This window comes from Ruditapes philippinarum, unplaced genomic scaffold, assembly GCF_026571515.1.
Source record: "Ruditapes philippinarum isolate M1 unplaced genomic scaffold, ASM2657151v2 ctg402_1_1_1_1, whole genome shotgun sequence".
Classification (NCBI taxonomy): domain Eukaryota; kingdom Metazoa; phylum Mollusca; class Bivalvia; order Venerida; family Veneridae; genus Ruditapes; species Ruditapes philippinarum.
Window position 1 is genome coordinate 151,273 of NW_026858860.1, and position 23,753 is coordinate 175,025.

Sequence of the window (23,753 nt, forward strand, 5' to 3'; positions counted from 1 at the left end):
TCAATTATCTGAGATTCTTTAGTATTGAAACATTGCCTATAAATCTGCTCTTGTCTAGGTGGACAGTCATGTATAAACTTGATATGACAGTTCTGCACAATATCTAAAATAACTGGGTCATTAGTAATTTTTTTCCATTCTAACACAAAAGGTTTAAGTCGACCAGCAACAAAAAGTTCACTCACCTTTAAATTTAAAATTTCCTGACTCCCCCTCGGCGCTGGAGGTTTTTTGATGACTGTTGATACCACGTACAGCAGTATGACTGAAAGTTCCTCGTAGTCTTGGTCGGAAACCAGGTCTACCCCTAAAACTGCCTCTAACAGGTCCATACTGAAGCTTGTGCCAAATTCTTGAGCACTCCTCTATCTCTTTAGCGGTTTTCGACACATTGTCACCAAAAGGTTGACTTGTATATGGTAGAGAATGGGTACACAGATGATTGTACTCATTTCTCATTTCGGGCTTCAAAAGGTCCCTACGTATCTGACGATTAGCATGTCCTAAAAAGGCCAGCGTATCATTACATCCATCTATCACTGACCCTATATCACCACCTGCCTGTTTGACCTCAGTTTCCAACTTCGCTGCCTTGTCCACTGTTTTAATCAAGACACAAGCTGCTTTAATAACAGTTGTTTCCATATTTTGCATCTTCTTGTCCCTAGAATGTCAAGTTGGGGACACTATGTCCCAGACTAACTGATTTAATTTTACAGTAACAAGACTGTCACAATTTCCTGGACGAGGATTTTCTTCATCCTTGATCATAGCAGAATACTGATCTTCCTCCATTCCCTGCCTGAACAGATGATTTACATTGTCTGCTAAAAATTGACCTATGTCTGACCCACACACCTCGGTTGTTTTAAACCTTTTTGACAATCTCACAAAACGACTAGACCCTTCAGAACTTTCACTTTTAACAGCTATCGTCAATTTTTCTTTTTCTAGTGACTGGGGGACATATTTCCGAGGCACTAGCCTCTTCGTCAACATACATGTCAGGCTCATATTGATATGCATCATAATCATAACTATAATCTACATTTTCTAATTGTTTGAGTCTGTTTTCACAAGCTTCTAACTTACTGTTTGTTTTTTTTTGCTCAGCTCGAAGCGATTTCAAGATATTCAAAATCTCGTCATTTTTGTCGACAATTTTAGCACTCGACTTTTCACTAGTTTTCGAAGTTGTGGGTAAATCCTCCGCCAAATTACGAGCTGTCTGCTTTCCCCTTGAACTTGAGGTTTAACTAGATTTTCCTTTACCACTAGTGACATTATCGATGTCTTTTTGATTTTTAGTTTGGCCATCCGCCATTATGTAATTTTATTACCCCACCACGTGTGGCAATTTTCAAGTTCCAATATCCTTCGATATAACACCAAAAACAATAAATAATGTTCGTACCACGTACGATAACAATTACGGCTACTGTTTAGTAAAGTTTAAATTAACGAACTTTGTTCGCTCAAGTCGTTTAATCACAAAAAAGATAAATTAATTCTCAACTTGTAAAACTATGTTTTACTACTTGCGGAAGTGCAAGGACACTGATTGGCGCATGCCCAGGACATATAACATTTAATACCGTAGTTATTCTAAAGCGAAATAGAATAAAACTTCTAATCACAGTATATTAACAAATGATAACTGAAATCCTTAAATGTTTCTTGAAATAGCAAAACAAACATGTAGAGAAAGCTAATATGAAGAACAAGCAATTATCAAAGTATTGCCAGCAAAACAAATGTCAACTAATGGTTAGAACCCTACATGAATTATGTCAGGAACATTTTGAAGGGCCGTGACCAATTGAGCCGAGTCATGACAAAACCAACATAATGGGTTTGCATCCAGAATGGATCCAGACCAGCCTGTGCATCCGTGCAGTCTGATCAGGATCCATGCTGTTCACTAACAGTTTCTCTACTTGTTATATAGGGTTTATAAGCGAAAAGCAGGGATCTGATCAGTCTGCGCAGATGCGCAGGCTGGTCTGGATCCATTCTGGTCGCAAACCCATTATGTTGGTTTTGTCGTGGCATGACCATTTAATTATGTCATTGTGGAAGACATGAATGAACTAAACTCTTTCAGTTCTAATTATAATTTGTCTGTTTTATAGTAACATGTTAAGTTTCTTTGCCTAGTAATGAAGTTATGTTCATACAACAGATGTCATACATGATGTGAGTGGTGACATTTTAAGAACAATTATCTTAAGTGTAAAGTAGAAACTATTTACATGTAGCTGTCATTTAGCCATTTTCATCTTAGATATTATAAAGTAAAACACCGCTCTTACAATGTACATGTACCTGTAATTTTAGTGGCATTTGAACTGATTGTTACAATTTTTCATCAGGATTTATAAAACTGTTATATTATGAAAAATAAAAATACCACGAAAAAAGTTTTACACTGACACATCAAATGGAGGACTCTGTGATGGATTCTTAAGCATTGCACTTCAGGTCAATGAAAAAAGCTTACATACCAAATTTGGAGTCGATCAAACTTATAATGATCAAGTTATACTCTGGACAAGCCTATTAAGTAATAAGATTATTAACAAAGGATCATAAAAGTACAGAGTAGCGGTTTTTGAACACTGCACTTTATATCAATGAGATTTATCATCCTATGAAGTTTCAAGTCCATAGCTTTTATAATTATGAGAAATGGCCCCGAAAAAAATAAAGTATGAAAATTAACAAAGGGCAATAACTCAAAAAATAAGAAGTGCAGAGTACCAGTTCTTGTGCACTGCACTTTGGGTCATTATAAGAAGCATGCATACCAAGTTTGAAGTCAATCAGCCTTATAATGACTGACTTATGCTCCGGACAAGCTTAAGGGGACGCGGATGCCGCCGACATCAACAACAAAAGTAACCCCTATATGTCCCCTTTTTCAAGACAACACAAAAATTGTTTAAGTGTAGGGGGGATGTAATTCTATTTATTTTAGTGCTGTAGCTGTTAACCTTGTCACATATGATATGGTTGATGATCTGAAACATATCCACAGCTTGGTGCGAACAGGTTGTAACTCCTTCCTTCTTTATCTTATATGAGTTACAACCCTTTCGCACCAAGCCCTCGATATATTTGAAGTTTGAAGTTAATACCTTATGAAATAAGGAAGTGAGTCACAGTGAAAACGATTTTACTGCGTAAAACTTTAATCAGAAATCTGGACTCTGTGAGTTGCCAAAGCTGGGTGAGTAGGACAGCTTTCTCTTTACTCCATAAAGTTGAGCACAAATTGATGTGAATAGTCTTCATACAGTCATCTATTAAAAATTTCAAGTTTCATAAATGTACGAGGGGCATTAAAAAAGTATTTATCAGTGTGAATTTTTACTGTTAATTAGAGCGTAATTGGTACATATTATACATGTATGGAAATGTAAGACTGTCCTCTACAATTATATGCATGAGGAAACCGTGAAATACCTACGCAGTGAGCGAAATGTTCACTTGAATAAACTACGGTCAGGTACACTGCAGTTGAAAATGGCAGAAAAAGAGAACAATTTTCAAGACAAGCAAAGTGTGCAGTATTGTAAAATTCGCACATTGCTTGGTGTTGCTGCACCTAATATTAAATCAGACTTAGACAATGTTTATGTGGATAGTGCCCTAGCGTATTCAACAGTTAGAAAACAGGTTTGACTTTTTACCTCCTGTAGAGAGACTAAAAAAGATGAGACCTGTCCTGGTTGTCCAGTCACAGCAATGACTGACGAAAATATTGCTGCTGTTAAAAAAGCTGTTTAAGATGATGCCAGCTGTACAGTGGAGGAGATAGGTGATTTATGTGGCATTTATTCGCCATAGGTTTTTCAAATATTGACTCACGTGTTAACGTTACGCAAGTTTTTGCCCAGTGGATACCTCACTTTCTCAATGAGGACCAAAAACGGGAGCGCGTGCGAATTGCGTCACAGCTGCTCGACAGGTACAAAAAGGCTGACCAAAACCGTATGAATGAAATTGTGACTGGTGATGAAACATGGGTCTATTTATATGAGCCTGATGGTAAAGAAAACAAGAGCCGGTTGAACCGGGTGATGCTCCCCGAATAGGTTTTGGACACAGGAAGGTATACCTTTTGTTGTGTCAGAGTTATGTCACAGACAAAGTTCAAAGTGTAAAAACAACCCAAATATTGTGCACGACACATTGTCTAAATATGGTGATCATTTTTGTGAAATAGTTGTAAAATCCGATTTCAAATAACAAAGTTATGCGCCTGACATTATTTTGCTGCAAGGTCATGCTGTGACCTTGACCTTTAACGTAGTGACCTAAATGTTGCATGCGACACGTCGATTCAATATGGTGATCATCTCTATGAAATAGTTGTTAAATCCGACTTCCAGTAACAAAGTTATGGGCCGGACACGATTTTGCTGAAAGGTCATACTGTGACCTTGACCTTCAAGGTAGCGACCCAAATGTTGCGCGCGACACAATGTCTCATTGTGGTGATCATTTCTGTGAAATAGTTGTAAAATCCAATTTCAAATAATGAAGTTATGTGCCGGACACAATTTTGCTTCAAGGTCATGCTGTGACCTTGACCTTCAAGGTAGCGAGCCAAATGTTGCGCATGACACGCCATTTTAATATGGTCATCATTTCTGTGAAATAGTTTAAAAATCTGACTTCAAATAAGGAAGTTATGGGCCGGACACGATTTTGCTGCAAGGTCATGCTGTGACCTTGACCTTCAAGGTAGCGACTTAAATGTTGTGCATGACACGTCATCTAAATATGATGATCATTTCTGTGAAATACTTTTTAAATCTAACTTCAAATAGGGAAGTTATGGGCCGGACACGATTTTGCTGCAAGGTCATGCTGTGACCTTGACCTTCAAGGAAGCGACCCACATGTTGCACGCGACACATCCTCTCAATATGGTGATCATTTCTGTGGAATATTTTTTAAATCCGACTTCAAATAACAAAGTTATGGACCGGACACGATTTTGCTGCAAGGTCATGCTGTGACCTTGACCTTCAAGGTAGCGACCCAAATGTTGCGCGCGACACGTCGTCTCAATATGGTGATCATTTCTGTGAAATAATTTTAAAATCCGACTTCAAATAACAAAGTTATGGGCCGGACACGAATTCGGGACGTACGTACGGACTGACGGATGGACGGACGGACAGACGGATGGACGGACAACCCGACGACTATATGCTCCCCCGAAATTTTTCGGGGAGCATAAAAATAAGGTGTGGGTCAGTAAAAATGACAAAAATGGCCACAAATTGGTCATAGAGGTTGCACCTCAAAAGAACGCATGATGTATGCATTATTTTTTGATTGCCAGAAATAGTGGCTCAAATTCCTATACCAGAAGGTAGGAGTATTACTGGAATCTTTTATCGAGATTCATTTCTCTCTGCTGTTGTTAGTCACTATACTACAGCCCGTCCCCGTACCGGCGTACGCAGAATCAAACTCCTGCATGACAACGCACCTGCCCACTAGTCAGTGGTGGTAAAGTAGTATTTTAGCGACAATAGCATTGAGACTTTACCACACCCTGCATACAGCCCAGATCTTGCTCCATGCTATTTTTGGTTGAATCTTTACATCAAGAACTACATGAGACGTCACTGTTCTGAATCTCGGCATGCCATTGGCAGCGCGCTTTTCCAATGTCTAAACACTTTATCCAAAGAGGCCTACCAAAAAGCATTTTCCGATTGGATTTGGCACTTGGGAAAGTGCATCCAAGTCGAAGGGGAATACTTTGAAGGGTTGGTCTTTCAATTTCCGTAGAAATATTACATCTACGACTTAAGTGCCACACTCATAAATACTTTATAAATGCCCCTCGTATTTTCAATTTCAGTACTATTTGAGTTATGACTATAAGGTTATATTTGCCATATTTTTAGTCTATTAGTTGCCATGGCAACCATATGATTTTACATTTGTTTGTTTTTGTTTTGTTTGGGTTTTACGTCACATCGACACAGTCATATCAAGATGTTCCAGCTTTACTGGTGGAGGAAGACCTCAGGTGCCCTTCTGTGCATTATTTCAGGCATGAACGGGCACCTGAGTAGAACCACCGCGTTCCGTAAGCTAGCTGGATAGCTTCCTCACAATTGAAAGAATCCAAAGATGATCATTATAACAGGGTAACATCAAAAAGCATCATAACCTTGCAGATTGTGCAATGGTATGAAATACGTATAAAAAAATGTGAGCTTGTAACATCACAAGATTGTATTCATGTTTAAAAAAAGACATACCCTTTTGTTGAATCTGTCTGGAATTTGTACTTTAACTCCTTTGATTTGAGCCTATTACTTGATAAGATTACATACTTAACACCGATGATGTTCAAGAAAAACCCTTTGTATGCAAAACAGAGCTGAAAAAAAAAAGGTTGGATCATTGTTTTTATTCGCTGCTGATCTGCTTATAATATTTGTATATATGCTTTTCTTCAAATGACATTTCTTTTGGCGTAAAGAAGAAAACAAGATTGCATTTGTGAAAAAATGCTATATGCCACCACATTAATATGACACTAGGTCATGTCATAAAAATCTAGGTCAGCTGATATCGAAGTTCAATTTTACTTCTCAAACTGTGCACACATGACCCAAATTTCAAAGCTGTTCATCTAAGAAAAAGAAAGTAGGTCACTTGTCAGAATCTAGGTCAACTGATATCAAAGTTCAATTTTACTTCTCAAACTGTGCACACATGACCCAAATTTCAAAGTTGTTCATCAAAGAAAAAGAAAGACTGTCACTTGTCAAAATCTAGGTCAGCTGATATCAAAGTTCAATATTAATTCTAAAACTGCGACATGGTACAAATTTCATTGCTGTACATCAAAGGAGAAGAAAGTAGGTCACTATGTCCCCTTGGGTAGGAAAAATTTTGACCACAAAGCTTTCATTTAAGGTGACATGTTACAGACACTTTCCGTGGTACTCACATAAATGTCATTTAAACTAAGTTATTTTAGTAATAATTGTTATTTATTTAATCTTTGTGCATTAAATATCGTTGATCATCATAAAAAATAACATATTTGAAAAAAATGCCTTTGTAAATGATTGATTTTGAATAAAAATCCTAAAATTTTAAATCGTCATATCAAAGTCATTTTTTATTTTTTTGTCATCAAGTTTTTGGAAAATAACCATACTTATATTATCTGGGGAACTGTGTCTCAAATTTTTTCTATCTTTTCTCAAAAAAATATTACGTAACGTCAAACATTTTATGCGACTTTTTTCACCATACATATTACGTAATTAAAGATAATTAAGTCGCTGATTGAGCAAACAAAAATCCCTGACATGGTTCCCTCCGTAAATGAATTTCCTTTCATGTCCTTTAAACTGCATGTTAATTGCTTGATTATTAAAAAAGTTATGCCGATTCAAAGTTAGTCCGACCCGCATCAAACGAAGTGTCATAAATCGGCTGTTCTCTCTCGGACCCCTACGTTTCACGCTAAATAATTGCATAATACACAAATATCGCACCAGAGAGGGTCACAAGTTGCGGTAACATACTCTAACAACATTTTATGACCCAGTGACATCTGACCAATTAAAAAGCTGCTGATTAATATCAGTTTATAGCCGAAATTTCTTCAATTCTTAACGTGATTTACTGTCCGTCTGGTATCTGTCGCACATGTCACGTGACTATCGGTAAAATTTGAGGCACTCAGTGGGGGGAAATGGAACGCATTGCGCACCGCTAGCGGGGTATTTAATTGTTTCCTTTTTGAAGTTTATTATTATTATCATCAGCATTATTATTGTATTATACAAGTGTCACTCTGCCTGTGTATTCGTGTATGAAATTCCGTTAAAATATAAAATAAAATAACAAAAAACTGAGCTTCTGACAGTCTTTTCAAGTCCATGGTAGATGTACAAATAAGAACGGGATATTATATATTTTTTTCCACCAAATTGATAATGCTTCACATCTTTTAATAGAAATAAAAGGTATTACTCGATCATTATGATCTGGCCTTCTTGACTTCTATTATCATGAATATCATCTATGCACGGCATAGAGATCCAGTTTCTACCGGGATATACAATAAATTTCATACTTTGTCCCAGATTTATTAGTACTGTGTCCGATTTACTGGCGAACAATTTATTTTCACTGAAAATATATTTTAATATCTTTTTTTTATTCATAGAGAAATAATCATCCTTAGACAATCTAAAATGGCCCCCTTACCAAAATGACTTTAAGTGACTTATATGTTTCTTATATGCAACTTATACTTGACCTATAAGAGAACTATAAGTTACATATAAGTCACTTATAAATCACCTAAAAACCTGTCTAAGTCAGTTATAGGTATATGCTATATATAAGTCACTTTTGGCCATTTTTTCCCCAACATATAAGTCACATACAAGTCACCTATAAGTGCCTTATACTGGTGAACTTTGAAGTAACCAGTTTCTATGTTAGATATAAGTGAAAACTTAGAACTTTTGCGAGACTTTTTATTACTGAGCAAAGCTGAAAAAATTACTAAGTACAAAAACATGAGAAAAATTGATAAAATTTATTGAAGTTGATATGTAATTCTTTGCTTTAATACAATGGGTATCAAAATACTCAGAATTTAAAATACTATAATCTTAGACCTAAATCACAAACAATTAAGATTTTTTTTTAAATGTTGCTTATTAATTTTTGAACACAGCTGGGGGTTTTTAAGTAAGATAATAGGAAAAATGATTATCAATTAAGTATATTACCTGTAAAAAATTTTGGTACATATTCTGTGCGGAATTGGGACAGAAATGGCATTCAATCAGAGATTTCTAGGCTACCATGGACAGAAATGAAATTCCATGTCATTTCTTCTCACAAGGAAAATATTTCACATAAAAGTCACCCAAGGCATAAATCTACTCTTGTTTTTTTTCTAACTTGAAACAGACATTGTAATCTATATGTTTTTATCAACTGTACTTCTTACAGACCTAATTTCGGGGAAGTAAGATATTCTAACAAGAAAAAGAGGTGTATTTTTTTTTAATATACAAGTGTTATTTTTAAGACATTTAGGCCTAGTGTATTTTAGATATTTAAACAATAAAAAAACAGTGCTTGAAATAAACAGTTTCTATTGCTCTTTTAATCTATATAAAATCAAGGAACCAATATGCCTGAAGATTGCTTATATTTTCTACATCCACTGATACACCACATAGATAAGAGGTCTGATAAAACTGGCCACCTGCCTTTGCCACCATATGTGCATGACTAATTTTTTGACTGGTCATTCCTACAAATCAGACTGTTCCATGTGATTATTTTGGGGAAAGATAACATTTCCTATCCTGAATTTGTAAAAAAGGACATTGCATTTTCTTTTTCAAAAATGTATAATGAATTTTAAACTTTACATATCTATTAGTTATTTGATTTTTTTTCACATTCAATGATTGTAAGATAGAACTGATGAGTGCTTTGATTTTTGGATTTACCCTGTTTTACATAACATTGGACCTGCCCAGGTACACAGTTGTAAGTCTGAAACATTTAGGTTAGCAAGCTGGTGGAAATCACAGAGAATCTACTTGATGTTTTAGGAATTTTAGAGATATTGTTTTGTTTAAGATGTTTAAGTATAGTAATGGTAAATAAGAATGACAAGAAGAATCACCTTGGACAAGAAGATAATACAACAAAATCAGGTAAATACCTTTGAGTTACATTTATGCAGAATTGATACAGGTTATATATTAAACAATCAAAGTAAGATGGCAGCAAACTAAAATTTGTAACTTGAGAGATCAAGGCTGTTTTTATTTCTAAGCTTCATACATTAGATTTACTACTAATACTTGTAATTGATTTAAATCTAGATTTAATAGTTAAATTAATTGAATTTTTAGAACTAAATAGTACAATCAGTAGTTTTATGCAGCTGAATAAATCATAATCATTTTATTGTTGTTTTCAATGGAGAAATCTGATATTACATTTTACATACATTGCAGGCTAGTGGGACCATTTCTTACTTTGAGATGCCAGGTGAATAATGATATGCAGTATTGAGCCTGAAAAGGTATATTTTTTTTAATCTCTATACTTACTGCTCTAAATCTTTCACAGAAAAGAGCATAATAAATGTTGTTGCAAATAGTGCAGTTAATCAATTCTTATAGAGACTTTAAGCAATTCTTAAGCAACACTGTTGACTTGTGCACTAAAATGAGATACTGTGTAACTTAGTATATAGCATAAATAGCTAATATAGTTTGATGATATAAAAAATATGAAATATAACTGCATATACAATGGTCGGAATTTATTCCACAACTTTTTTAATTAATTATGAATTTTATCTTTAAAGGTGAACACAGCCACATGAAGTTCTCCGAGGAAATAGAAGCAGAGCACTGAAACAGACATCAATAAAAGAAATAGTAGTTTGAATAATCAGAAACATTTGATCAAATTTATGATTTGAACAGTTCCTTACCGACAGACTTCCAGCAAAATAATTGTATAAATAAAGTGTTTGATTCCAAGAAAACCAGTAAAAAACAAAAACTTGCTGCTAGAAATTAATATTGTTTTTGTACTAGTGAATGTAAGATGATTGAACTGAAGGATATGTATGTTGAATTTTGTATTTTGCTCATTTATATGACTATGAATATAAATTAATAAACATTTTTGAAATTAAATTACTAAACTTTTATTTTATTTCAAGCTTTTTTGACATCAAGCAACATATATGCGACTTACATGTGACTTATATGTTACTTATAAGTGACTTATATTAAGTCACTTATATGTAACATATAAGTCACTTATATGTTACTTATAAGTTGAGCATATCTTTGACTTACATGTCACATATTTGTGACTTATATATAACTTATACTTCACTTATATGTCAAAATGCCAGACATATACTGCACTTACATCTAATTTGCATTTAAAATACATATACTTGACTTATAGGTGAATTGACTAAGTGAAGTATAATCTACATATAAAATAGCCTATAAGTGACTTATAAGTGAATTCCGTAAGGGGGTTTAGAAATTTGTCAGGGACACCTTACCACAAGTCATATAGGTGTTCACATAAAAAATGTTGTCTGTTTTTGTTGTTAATTGTTTTACTTGACATTGTTAGAAAACGAGGTTGAATGTAAAGTAAACCCATGAAGCCGTACAAAAGTCTATCAACTCAATGTAATATCTATCAGATTAACGAGACAGACAAATTATTCTCACACATTATGGATATATTAGCAACTACATTTTCAATCCGAACCCCGTGGTCGTGCGATTTGCCGCTATGCTTAATTATTTATGTTTCATACATTATGTTACGTACATTGGCCGACAATTTTTTAATTCATAAAAAAAGGCTAAATGTTGAGATATTCATAAAAGATGTACGGTAGTTGTACGATACATGTATTACGAGAAGTATGGACCAGTATGGACCTGTAATTCACGGATATATGGAACTACCGATTTTCCTCATTGATGCCTCAACAGGGGGCGGAGCGTTATCGATAATCGACAGGTTACGCGAATAGCAGATACAAATAGTATAGGTACCGTTTTAAAACGTTTAAAAACACATTTTTTGGACTTACTGCTTCCAAAATTAAATCACGAATGTGTTCAGAAAAGGTTGATAAAACTACTTAGCAAAAAAATCTCATTTTAGGTATTTTCAGTGATAATTGACTTCGTTGTCACCTTAGACAAATTTGATACTGGTCCACCAGACAATGTTTCATATCATAATCAAATATTTCAGCTTTAGCAGAAATAGACGGGTTTGATTTTCTGAAAAGACCCGTTAAGAGTCTAACGTCATTTTTTTGTACAAGCTGGTAGTCAATCGTTTTTACATAATTCGGGTACGCTGAATCCATTTTTTGCTCTACCACGGCTGTACCTGAAGTCCTTGACCTTCCAAAGGTCAAATCAAAATGGCCACCGTTGTTCTTTACCATCTACTTAAAAAAAAAAATTATTATTTCTGGTACATATCGTATCGTATGTCCGTTAATTTACATGTTTCAATTACCTTTAGGAATACTTGGCTGATAATTATAATAATTATACATACTTTACACATTGACTGCTATGCCGGCCATATTTGATTTCAAAATGGACACCTGGGCCTGCATGTCTTTGCAACAATATCTATTGTACGACCCAATTTAAAATAAAAAAAAACAGAATCCCTAAAAACTATCAAAACGGCAAAATTGAAAAACGTTGTTGGCTCGATTTGATTGAACCTGTACATGGACGTTACTGAAAATTGCATGGTACCGCCCAAGCACCATAGCAACGGCCTACGCAAAGTTCATATATCAAAGGGGGAAATTGTGAAATTTGGAATGTAGAAACATATCCACAGATGTGTTTATACGATATTTTGTTGTTGTATTGATATAGCTACTTTATAAAGGGTCGTATTTTTCAATCAAACTTTAAACATGCCTAGATATGGTTAAAACAGATCATCTTTTTTATAATTATTAATTGAAATAAACTCAAATAAATGGTAAAGTCATTTTAATCTTTATTATCTTTCACTTTGAAAAAAAAGCCTCGCAAACATGATTTTTTACTTCTATATCATGTTAAATATATGCCGTCGAAGCCTATGTCTTTACATTTTATTTACTTAACTGAAATTACGAGAATTGATTTGCGTTTTGACTTAATTCATTGGTATTTATTCATTATCTTAGTTAATATCAACGTCTACATTAAAATTATGTCACTTTGCTAAGGACGCTGCGCCTTATTCTATCTCATGTTTTAAAAGCATTCAAGTGACTCAGATATATTCAAATCTTCATACTTATTTTGTTCTTGGCTATCTTTCAAGAAATTGATGAGTATCTTATTCCACTTTGATATAACATATTTTTGATGTTATTTGCCAGTCAATATAATTATTTTATCTCATATTTTTTCAACTATCACTCTTTGTGTAATTTTATTCACTAAAATTTGTACCAACTATTTTTTGCACTATCCTGACAATTATGTAAAACAAAGATAAACAAGGGCGTGTCATTTGAAATGTCTCTGAAGCTCGGCTCAGTTAAGGATCCAGTCTTTTGTTGCTGCTGCGTTCATTAACGCCACCTTTCCTTGTTAATCTTGTTTTCCATTTTTTACATTGAAGGCATGGTTACTGTAGTCTAACAAGTTTTACAAAAATTAGAAACATTAAGAAGCATTTATCTATATCTTCAGTATTTCCTATTATTTTAAAAAGCATCCATGAATAAATGACAAAGATATAGACACAACCATCAATGTTCTAAATTGACCTATCTAGTTAACAACTTAGTGTTTAAGCATTACAAGTAGTCCTAATGTGCCACAAATGTGTACATGCCTAGTTATGCCAATATCCATCCAATGAATGAAAGAATTCATGACCGGACATGACCATCAAAATATTTATATGAAATGAAATATCACCTTTAATGTCTGAAATCTTACTTTATGCGACAATTCTTTTCTCACTCAAGACAAATTGTTTCAAAATACCACGTATTTATTCAAAGATCTCGCTGAATAACATTTATATAGACTGGGCATGACCACAAATGCACTCTCATATCATGACTTTTGAAATACAAGTGTGACCTTGGAACATTTGTCCGCTACATGTCGTCTTACAAAGAGGCGCCATATTTATCCCAAATGATTTTTAATTCATCCATGGATAACAAAATCGTTAATTAGACTTATTAGATACTTGAAGGAAATATTTTGTTCGAAGTGAAAGTATGATTTTGTCTTTGATTTACATCATCAGCTGGGTTTTACATGTGACTCATTGTCCCAATGTGCCAATTATATTTATGCAGAATTTATAGCGCTAGATCAATCAAAACAGATAATTTAATAACACATGATAACAAAATAGATGACAAAAGTCCTAACACAGGGGCGTCAACCACCATGTTCTTGTCGGGTTACCTATATAAGCAAATGAAATACTATCCTCATTTACCAAGCTCGGTATTAGTATGTAAGGGCTTCTATGGGATAAACACCATATGGAATATTTCTCTCACAAGAAGAATCATTAACTCTATTATTCAGGAAAGTAGTCTATTTCATGAAAACAAATATTTTTCGAATGCCAGCCTGGATGGCGATTCCTAATTACTTTTGGAAATACTAAGACTTTTTTTAAATATCAGGTCATACATGAAAAATTGTTGACCGGGTTCCCAATTAATGAACTTTTACAAAATTGTCTTTCTTGATAGACATGACCCTGATCTTTGGACTGTTTAATTGGCTCTCATATTAGCACTACACATCCCAGTACATGTTCTTGTGCAATTAACATTGACATAAGAAATAACCAAACAATTTTTTTCATGGTATCCCTGTTTGAAGATTAAGTAATATTATAAAGTACATCATTTCCCAATCCGTTATAGGCTGTATATTTATGCTTAACTATTTCAAAAACCATCTCTCAATGACAGAAATCTAAAATGCACATCTTTTTTCAAGCACTTTCAAGTCTAACTTTAGGAGTTAATCTTCATACCTGGGTCTTTCTAATGACATTGTATCAATGTGTCAGATATTAATGCAAACAATTTTAAAATCTATCCAAAAATGACAGATATGGACGGGATTAAAAATGGAAAGACAGGGACAAGCTCTTACTGAGAGATTTGTGAAGATGTCTGTTATCTCAATGTTTGTTTCTTACTCCAAAAGCAGCCTTTTGCCTCCCATAACCAATGATTCAGGGGTATACGGAATTAATCTAAACGCCAAATTGTGATCGCAAATACCACTAACTGACGCAAGAGGACGCTCAGACAGATAGACAGACAGACATTTGAGTAGGTCCCCCCTCAGGGCGATACAAATCCAATTAAAAAAACGAAAAAAAAACATCGCAATATTTTAAGAACATGCATTGATGCATTGTATTCTTAGATGTATAAAAATAACATCTAAATGACAAAGTAAACGCAAATATGTCTCGTTTACGTTGTATTAGGGTATAAAATGTGACCTTTTTGCACCATAAAGTTTGTAGTTTTAATGGATGTTTTTCAAAGTATGCGCTTTGAAGTCTTAATAAGTATCGCTGCACTTCTAATAAAAGAAAACATGCCTAGTTAAATGCCTTCTTGAGCTTGTTTACTTTAATTATAATACAGTGAATAAAACATAGGAAAATGTCAGCCATTTTGAAATCCAAGATGGCTGATGCAATAAATTTTATTGTTTTTGCATCTATTATTCTCGTCCACACTTCAGCAGACTAAAATTTACAAAGCCTTAAATTAAAATGCCAAACAAACGCCTATGGGAGAATTAAAGTAAAATTAAAAAATTCAATGGCGGCCATTTTGAAATTGATTTTTAACCCAATACCAGATATATACGCCTTTCTACGCCTTTTTCACCCCCTCCCCCCTTTTTGCTTTCTCAAATGGTGAAAAAATGCCTTATTTAGGCCCCCCAGACACTTGTTTTTGTTTGAGAAATGTTGTTTAAAAAATTGACCACTTTTTCGGCGCGGCCCCCCATCCAAAACATACATCAGGGGGTTGCCAGAAGGGGGATGTGCCCCCTTCTCTTTGGGGGGTTTGAAGGGGGGCGGATTCCCCGTCATCGCCAAGAAAATTTTGGACTTGTGGGAGGCTAAAAATGGCCCCAGGTCGATCATAAGGTAACGTGTAACCCAATGCTGAAAAGCCTTTGACTCTATCTCAATCCATTGAGAAGTGGCAGCACTTTGAAATCAATTTTGATGGAAAAAATCAACGCAAAATAGTGATTTTTGGCAATTTTGAGATGTCCCCTCGTTGCCATGGTAACAGGAAATTTCAGACTGAGCATGTTGTTACAAAGGCAATGGTCCAGTCAACATTTGTGCCAAGTTTGATTAGTATTAAAGCAGTTTATATAGTTTTATAGCAACTTGAACTTGTAACGGGAGACTTTTCAATGAAAACAGCCATTTTTCACAAAATGCTCATGGGGTAATGGTTTAAGGTCAATGACTAAAAATACAGCCGTGGTAGAGTAAAAAATGAATTCAGCGTACACGAAATAGGTAAGTAAGCCCAACTACCTGCTTGTACTAAAAAATGCCGTTAGGATGAACATTTTCCCAAAATCAAACCAGTCTAAAACATTTTTAGCATCTGCTTTTACTAATTATATACCTAATGAAAATCAATAACCCCCCAGGGCAGGGCCAATTTTGACACCAAACAATCTTGGTATAGGTCAACTACACTATGTCTCATGGTGAATATCTAATCTCAAGGCTTTGTCAATTCAGATAAAAAGATTTTCAAACTTTTATTACAGTGAAATTTGAGAAAACCGGACGCTGAGAAAATCGGAACTCTCTAAATACCGGACGAATAATTCAGTCCCAAATTTTCCCTTCTTTAAACTATTGTATTAAACATTGACAATACCGGAATCTGTAAAAACCGAATACCGGACGGTTGATTGGGGACTACAAAGTCAATTATATAGACAATTACCCTGACAATACCGGACGCCGAATGTGTGAAAAACCTTGTGTACTTATCAATTGGTTGTGTCTAATACGCTAAGTGAGCGGTAACGGAACAATTATTGTCTGATTTGTTTATACTGTCTCTTTTCACAGTTTGATTTATTGTAAGGTATAGATGTTACCGTTTTATATAAATGCCAAATGCACGAGACATTGATCAGTTACAATCAGTATGAATAAAAAATAGAGTATTTTTCTATTGTGTTTCGCAACGGAAACGAAATTTATCGGCGCCAAGTTCTATTCCATGGCCGAAAATAATTCGACGAGAGATGTCTACATGTGACAAAGTTAGATTAATTAAAAACAGTGAAACTTTGCCGAAACCTACTTTAAAAATCTGACCAATATGTTATTATTATAAACAAATAAAGTAAACTATATTCGTTAAATCATTACCCATTGCCCAAATGTAAACATATGCGGATGTACTCGGACTTGATCGTTATGAGGTCACTGCTGTTCATTTATATCCAAACTTTTATGTCTTTATATGCAATAATGGGACAAAAACAATTAAAACATTATTTTTGTATTCTTATCATTTCTTTATTTAGCAATATAGGTACACATGATCTTGAAATGCAAATATACAGCATCCTTAGTAAGTCATTGCTCGGTTATAATATAAGATCCTGAACAGCTGAAGGGGACATTGAGAATACCGGACCGCTGAGAAAACCGGACAAAACCCTCAGTCCGAAAGCCGTCCGGTTTTCTCAACTTTCACTGTATATATATAAAGTATTATTATGTAAAATGCTGTGAAATTCTTGACGATGACGCCTTAAACGTTTCCCGCCATAGACCTATGGTTACATCACTAGAATTTACTACAAACAGCAATTTAATAGACACAAGGCTGAAAGTTGTAGAAACTGTACCCCAAATAAACTGGAAAGGAGTCAAAGAGAGTGACAAAGATAATTATGTATCTGCTATTAAAGCCAACAGTGAATTGCTTCGACTGAATCATAATATGAGTTAAATCAGTCAGATGTCGATAATGCATATACGACTGTTATTTAGGCAATAACAGAGTCATCAGCATGTCTCCCGGTATGAAAGTACAAACAATACCTTAAACTGTACTGGAGTACTGAACTTGGGAACCGGTACACTCATATGAAAGAAAAATGTAGATTGTGGTGTCGGGAAGGTCGGCCCCGAGATATAACAAACCTCTTTTATATTGAGTATAAAAATGCCAAACGTGACTTTAAACGCTTGCATAATTACCATGTGAATCAGTATCTTAGACAATTAGATCATGAAATTGACAAAACAGCCGAGGCGGATTCCGAGAAATTCTGGAAAATTGTTAATTCTCGTAAAAATTCAACAAAATGCTCATCAGGAGCTGGAATAAAATTTAATGACACTATTTACAGGGATAAACAAGACTTAACAGAACAATGGGGACTCTACTTTAAAGACCTGTATTCGCCGTCTGTAAATGCTGACTTTGACGCGGATTGGTACCAACATGTAAACAGTACCTTACAATCAACAATTGAAACTATTTCCCCGGATGTATCTACTACTGTTCTGCCGCAAACAGTGAGCGAATTGATTCTATCATGTCCGAAAGGGAAAGCCTGTGGTCACCATAATGTGTGTTATGAACATCTCATCTTAGCATGTGATATTCTCTCTCCTATACTTGCCAACATTTTTCCATTATGCTGAGATTATCATACAATTACCAGATGAAATGAAAAAGGGAATCATAATAACATTGAATAATGGAGGAAAGAAAAGAAAAGACGATCCCAACAATTATAGGGCGATATAATTAACTTCAACAATCCTGAAAGTGTTTGAAATGGTTGTTATGAATCGATGTAAAGATTTACACCTCACGTCATTTGTATTATCCGAATATGTGTGCATTATTCTCGAGAATACAACAGCAAACTAAATGTGTGTTTTTTAGACTATCCTCAGGCTTTTGACCAAGTCTGGCATGATGAAATATTGTATAAGCTGATAGAGGCTCATTATAGTCGACGACACATCAATAATAGCATTTAAAGAAATTTACCGGAATATTTTAAGTTATGTTCGGAATCAGGGATAGTATATCAGACATTTTCCCAGTTTTGCTGGGAACCAGACTAGGAAGTAAAAGCTCACCAATGCTTTATCTTCTTTATATAAATGGTCTTATTAATGAACTTGAATCAACTGGACTTGGTTTCTGCATGTACAATTTGAATATATCTTCACCAACAGTAGCAGACGATATTGTACTGGTATCATTTTCAAAGCATGGACTGGACATGATATTATCAATTTGTTACAGATATTCCTTAAAGTTGCGTTTTGAGTACAATGCCACTAAATGCGGCATTATTGTTTTCAATGAAGTAAACTCGGAAAATCTTAGAATATATATAAAGAATATGGACACTTGGTACACTTGTTACTGAGTTGCTCTGATTAACAATATTGGTTTTATTCCAAAGATTCAGAATCTCAAAAGTCTTGTTTACTAGCGCCTTTCATTCCTGTATTTTTATTTGGACCCCCTAGGTCAGAATTTGTTTGCGTTATAAATTTTTTTTTTTTTTTTTTTTTTGATTTTTTTTTTTTTTGGTTAGATCAACAAGAAGAGGGCCATGATGGCCCTGAAGTCGCTCACCTGTATATAGGCCCCTGGAGCAGGGCCAGTTTAAACCCCAGGGCTTTTATTTGAACAAACTTGGTAGACACCCATTAGAAGATGTTTCATGCTAAACATCTAAGGTCTAGCTTGTTGGGTTTTTTAAAAGAAGATTTTTTCAAGTTTTTTCTTTACACATATAGATAAAAACAATGACACACCTGGGGCAGGGCCAGTTTTGACCCCAGGGCTTTTATTTGAACAATCTTTGTAGACACTAAATAGAAAATGTTTCATGCTTAATATCTAAACTCTAGCTATTCGGGTTTTTTCAAAGAAGATTTTTAAGTTTTTGCTATACACATATAAGGAAAATCAATGTCCCCCTGATGGGGCCAATTTTGACCTCAGGGCTTTTATTTGAACAAACTTTGTAGACACTCACTTGAAGATGCTTTTTGCTTAATATCTAAACTCTAGCTATTCGGGTTTTTCAAAGAAGACTTTTAAGTTTTTGCTATACAGTCATATAAGGAAAATCAATGACCCCCGGGGCGGGGCCAATTTTGACCCAAGGGCTTTTATTTGAACAAACTTTGTAGACATCCATTAGAACATGTTTCATGCCATATATCTAAGCTCTAGCTCTTTGGGTTTTTTAGAAGAAGATTTTTTAAGTTTTTACTATATGCATATAGGGAAAATCAATGACCCCCTGGGGCGGGGCCAATTTTGACCCCAGGACTTTTATTTAAACAAACTTGGTAGACACTCACGAAAAGATGTTTCATGCTTAGTATCTTAACTCTAGCTATTTGTTGTTTTTTTTTTCAAAAAAGATTTTTTAAGTTTTTGCTATACAGTCATATAAGGAAAATCAATGACCCCCGGGGCGGGGCCAATTTTGACCCAAGGGCTTTTATTTGAACAAACTTTGTAGACATCCATTAGAACATGTTTCATGCCATATATCTAAGCTCTAGCTCTTTGGGTTTTTTAGAAGAAGATTTTTTAAGTTTTTACTATATGCATATAGGGAAAATCAATGACCCCCTGGGGCGGGGCCAATTTTTACCCCAGGACTTTTATTTAAACAAACTTGGTAGACACTCACGAAAAGATGTTTCATGCTTAGTATCTTAACTCTAGCTATTTGTTGTTTTTTTTTTCAAAAAAGATTTTTTAAGTTTTTGCTATACACATATAAGGAAAATCAATGACCCCCGGGGCGGGGCCAATTTTGACCCCAGGGCTCATATTTTAACAAACTTGGTAGACATCCATTAGAACATGTTTCATGCTAAATATCTAAACTCTAGCTCTTTCGGTTCTTTAAAAGAAGATTTTTAAGTTTTTACTATATGCATATAGGGAAAATCAATGGCCCCCTTGGGCCGGGCCAAGTTTGACCCCAGGGCTTTTAATTGAACAAACTTGGTAGACACCCATTAGAAGATGTTTCATGCTAAATATTTAAGCTCTAGCTCTTTGGGTTCTTTAAAAGAAGATTTTTAAAGTTTTTACTATATACATATAGGGAAAATCAATGACCCCCTGGGGCTGGGCCAATTTTGTCCCCAGGGCTTTTATTTGAACAAACTTGGTAGACACTCACTAGAAGATGTTTCATGCCAAATATCTAAGCTCTAGCTCTTTTGGTTTCTTAGAAGAAGATATTTAAAGTTTTTCTTCTGGTTGCCATGGCAACCAGAGTTCTGCATGGAATTAAATTCTTTGAACACTTTTCAAAGGTGACCACTTAAGGAACATTCCTGTGAAGTTTGGATGAAATTGGCTTAGTGGTTTATGAGGAGATGTCATTTAAAGTAAAAATTTACGGACGAACGCCGGACAGACGGACGACGGTCGAAAAGCGATCACAAAAGCTCACCCTGTCACTTTGTGACAGGTGAGCTAAAAGTGTGAATAAATTGAAGCAAAATCTCAAAGGAATAAAATGTAATCAGATTTATCCTGATACACCAATAAGAAATTGAAATATTTCCATCTTAAGTCCATGTATTAAGATTCATTTTTTTGCCGAGTGTATACAATTATTAGCTGTAAACATAATGCTTATAAATGCTATGGACTTTTAATTATTTGAAAGCATTGATTTGAAGTTGACCTGCTGTTGTTTTTTTTTACATTGAATTAAAATGAAAGCTGATGTACTTGCTTACAGTACACTTCTGTTTTGATTTGATATTCAAACACAAATATTGTACACTTCAAAATCACAACCAATAGTCTGTTTCTGTTAATGGAAATATTATAATTCAAACTATTGATTGTCAATTCATACAATTTAGCTGTCACAACCATGTTCCTGCATATTTATATCATCTGTACAAAAAAAACAAGGGACTGGTTTGAACTTACTGCATATCAAGCTTAAATAAAAGATTTTTCAAGAGCAGTATCTCACTGTCTTAAGTCTAACTTGATTTAAGAAAGTATCAGCTCTTGCTCAGGAAATCAAATTTGATGATATCAATTGTTTTAATTTTGGTAAATGTATGATAAGTTTAAATAACTATTATTTGATTTAACAAGTTTTTGAGCAGATGCTTGGGACGTGAACAGTAAGCTTGCATTTTCCAGAATCATCTTTGAACAGGCTCAGTCAAACAAAACCTGAAACATTTTCAGTTTTGCTGTTTTGGGCGTACTGTAGAAATTATATTTGCGCAAAAAAATAGTTATATATCTATATAATAGGGAATAATGCTGGAGCAAGTTTTGCATAGAAATGTCACAAACTGTGTACTCCAAATTTGTTATATAAGATGGAATTTTGCATATAAACGTGTACTCCAAATTTGAGTCACATGATGAAGTCACGTGGTGGAGTCATGTGGTGAAGTCACGTGGTGGTGTCACGTGGTGAAGTCACGTGGTGAAGTCACGTGGTGAAGTCACGATAAACAACAAGGTCTTGTCCTTAAGTATGTTCTGTTATAATATGAAGTTGATCCCTTAAATAATAGCAAAGTTACAGCCAGTTACAGCCAAAACAAAGTCACGGTCATTAATGATTGATGGTCAAGGTCTGTCAGGTTATTTTTAAGGGTTATCCTCGAAGATTATTATGTTCAAGTTTGAAGACAATCCATTCAAAAATAACAAAGTTACAGCCAATAATAGCCAAAAAAATGAAAATTTCAATAATTTGACCTTCGTAGTCAAGGTCATTTATGAGTGAAGGTCAAGGTCTGTCAGGTTATTTTTAAGGGATATCCTTGAAGATTATTATGTTCAAGTTTGAAGACAATCCATTCAAAAATAACAAAGTTACAGCCAATAACAGCATGAACAAGCAAATTTGGACTTATAACCTTGAATGTCAAGGTCATTTATGGATGAAGGTCAAAGTTAGTGTGGTCTACTGAAAGGTCTTGTTCCAAGGTTTGTTGTGGCCAAGTATGAAGACAATACACTAAGAAATAAAAAAGTTATGATCCAGGTACAAGTTTGCGGATGGCAACGGCAACGCCGCCGCGACTAAAACAATACCTCTACTTTTTTTTTCAAAAAAAAAAAGTCGAGCTAAAAATGAAAAAAAAAGAAGAAAAAAGTGTTCATGTTCAAGGTTTGAACTCAAATCTCCTGGGTGAGAGGCTCCCATGCTACCACCACTGAGCTAATGCAACATTTCGAGATGAGAAAACATCATTTAACAAGTACTTTTACATATACATCAATGCAGACGATGTGGAATTATAGAGTTTAAATACTCTATGTACATACAGCATCTTTAAATTGTTTTAAGACTTTCAATATTTTTATTTTCACAAAGTAAATTGAATTCTTCTAATCTACGTTTTAAAAAAACATGAAAACCTCTTAATCACTGTGTTTAAATGACCACAGTTGTTTTTTGTTGTTGTTGTTGTTTTTTTTTGTGAGGGCAAAAGAACCAGATCCAGATCAAGTATTCAGCAATAAAATAGCCTGAACAGCTAAAATTACATATAAACAACACCTTGCTAATTCTTAGAATAAATATTTAAGGCATAAACTGAATTTCAGCATTTATTTTTTAATGTTTACATATAATTCTTTTAACCTGTCAGAGTTTTATTTACGAGTACAACCTTTACAGTGGAAACCGGTCGAACTCGTACCAAAACTTAATCATACTCATTTTAGTGAAAGTGCCTTTAATTTACTAGAAATGATTTTCCTGCAAACATTTATTAAAATATATGTTATGAATCATATTTCAACAACTGAGAACAAAAATTAATAATGTTGAGTGCAGTAGACATGCTCCATGGTTTGCATTTAATGAAATAAATGTCAGAAATTGATGTTAAGATATTAGGTAAAAATCTAATTTTGGAATAGAACACAGGCAAGCCCCAACTTTATATAGATATAACTGAAGCCTTTGATAATCATTACAAAACAATGGTGTAATGATTGTGTTGGGGCTGGACTGTGCTGATACTTTAATATTCGTTTAAAACACCAAAAATACATGAATTTTCCTAATTTTGCTGGAAATAGGGGTATTTCC

General features: G+C 34.4%; 1 protein-coding gene across 2 annotated transcripts in view; it reads right to left on the reverse strand.

The window, feature by feature from the left end:
- The window catches only part of LOC132754507 (fibrocystin-L-like), a 193,667-nt gene that overhangs the window by 149,876 nt on the left and 20,038 nt on the right, over window positions 1-23,753 (reverse strand). The window contains exon 9 of one of the 2 annotated variants that reach the window (XM_060745147.1): window positions 6,291-6,412. In XM_060745147.1, coding sequence (XP_060601130.1) covers window positions 6,291-6,412 — 122 coding nt within the window. Of the gene's footprint in view, window positions 1-185; window positions 1,774-6,290; window positions 6,413-23,753 lie in introns of those variants that run through there. The other variant, XM_060745148.1, reaches the window with a different exon arrangement.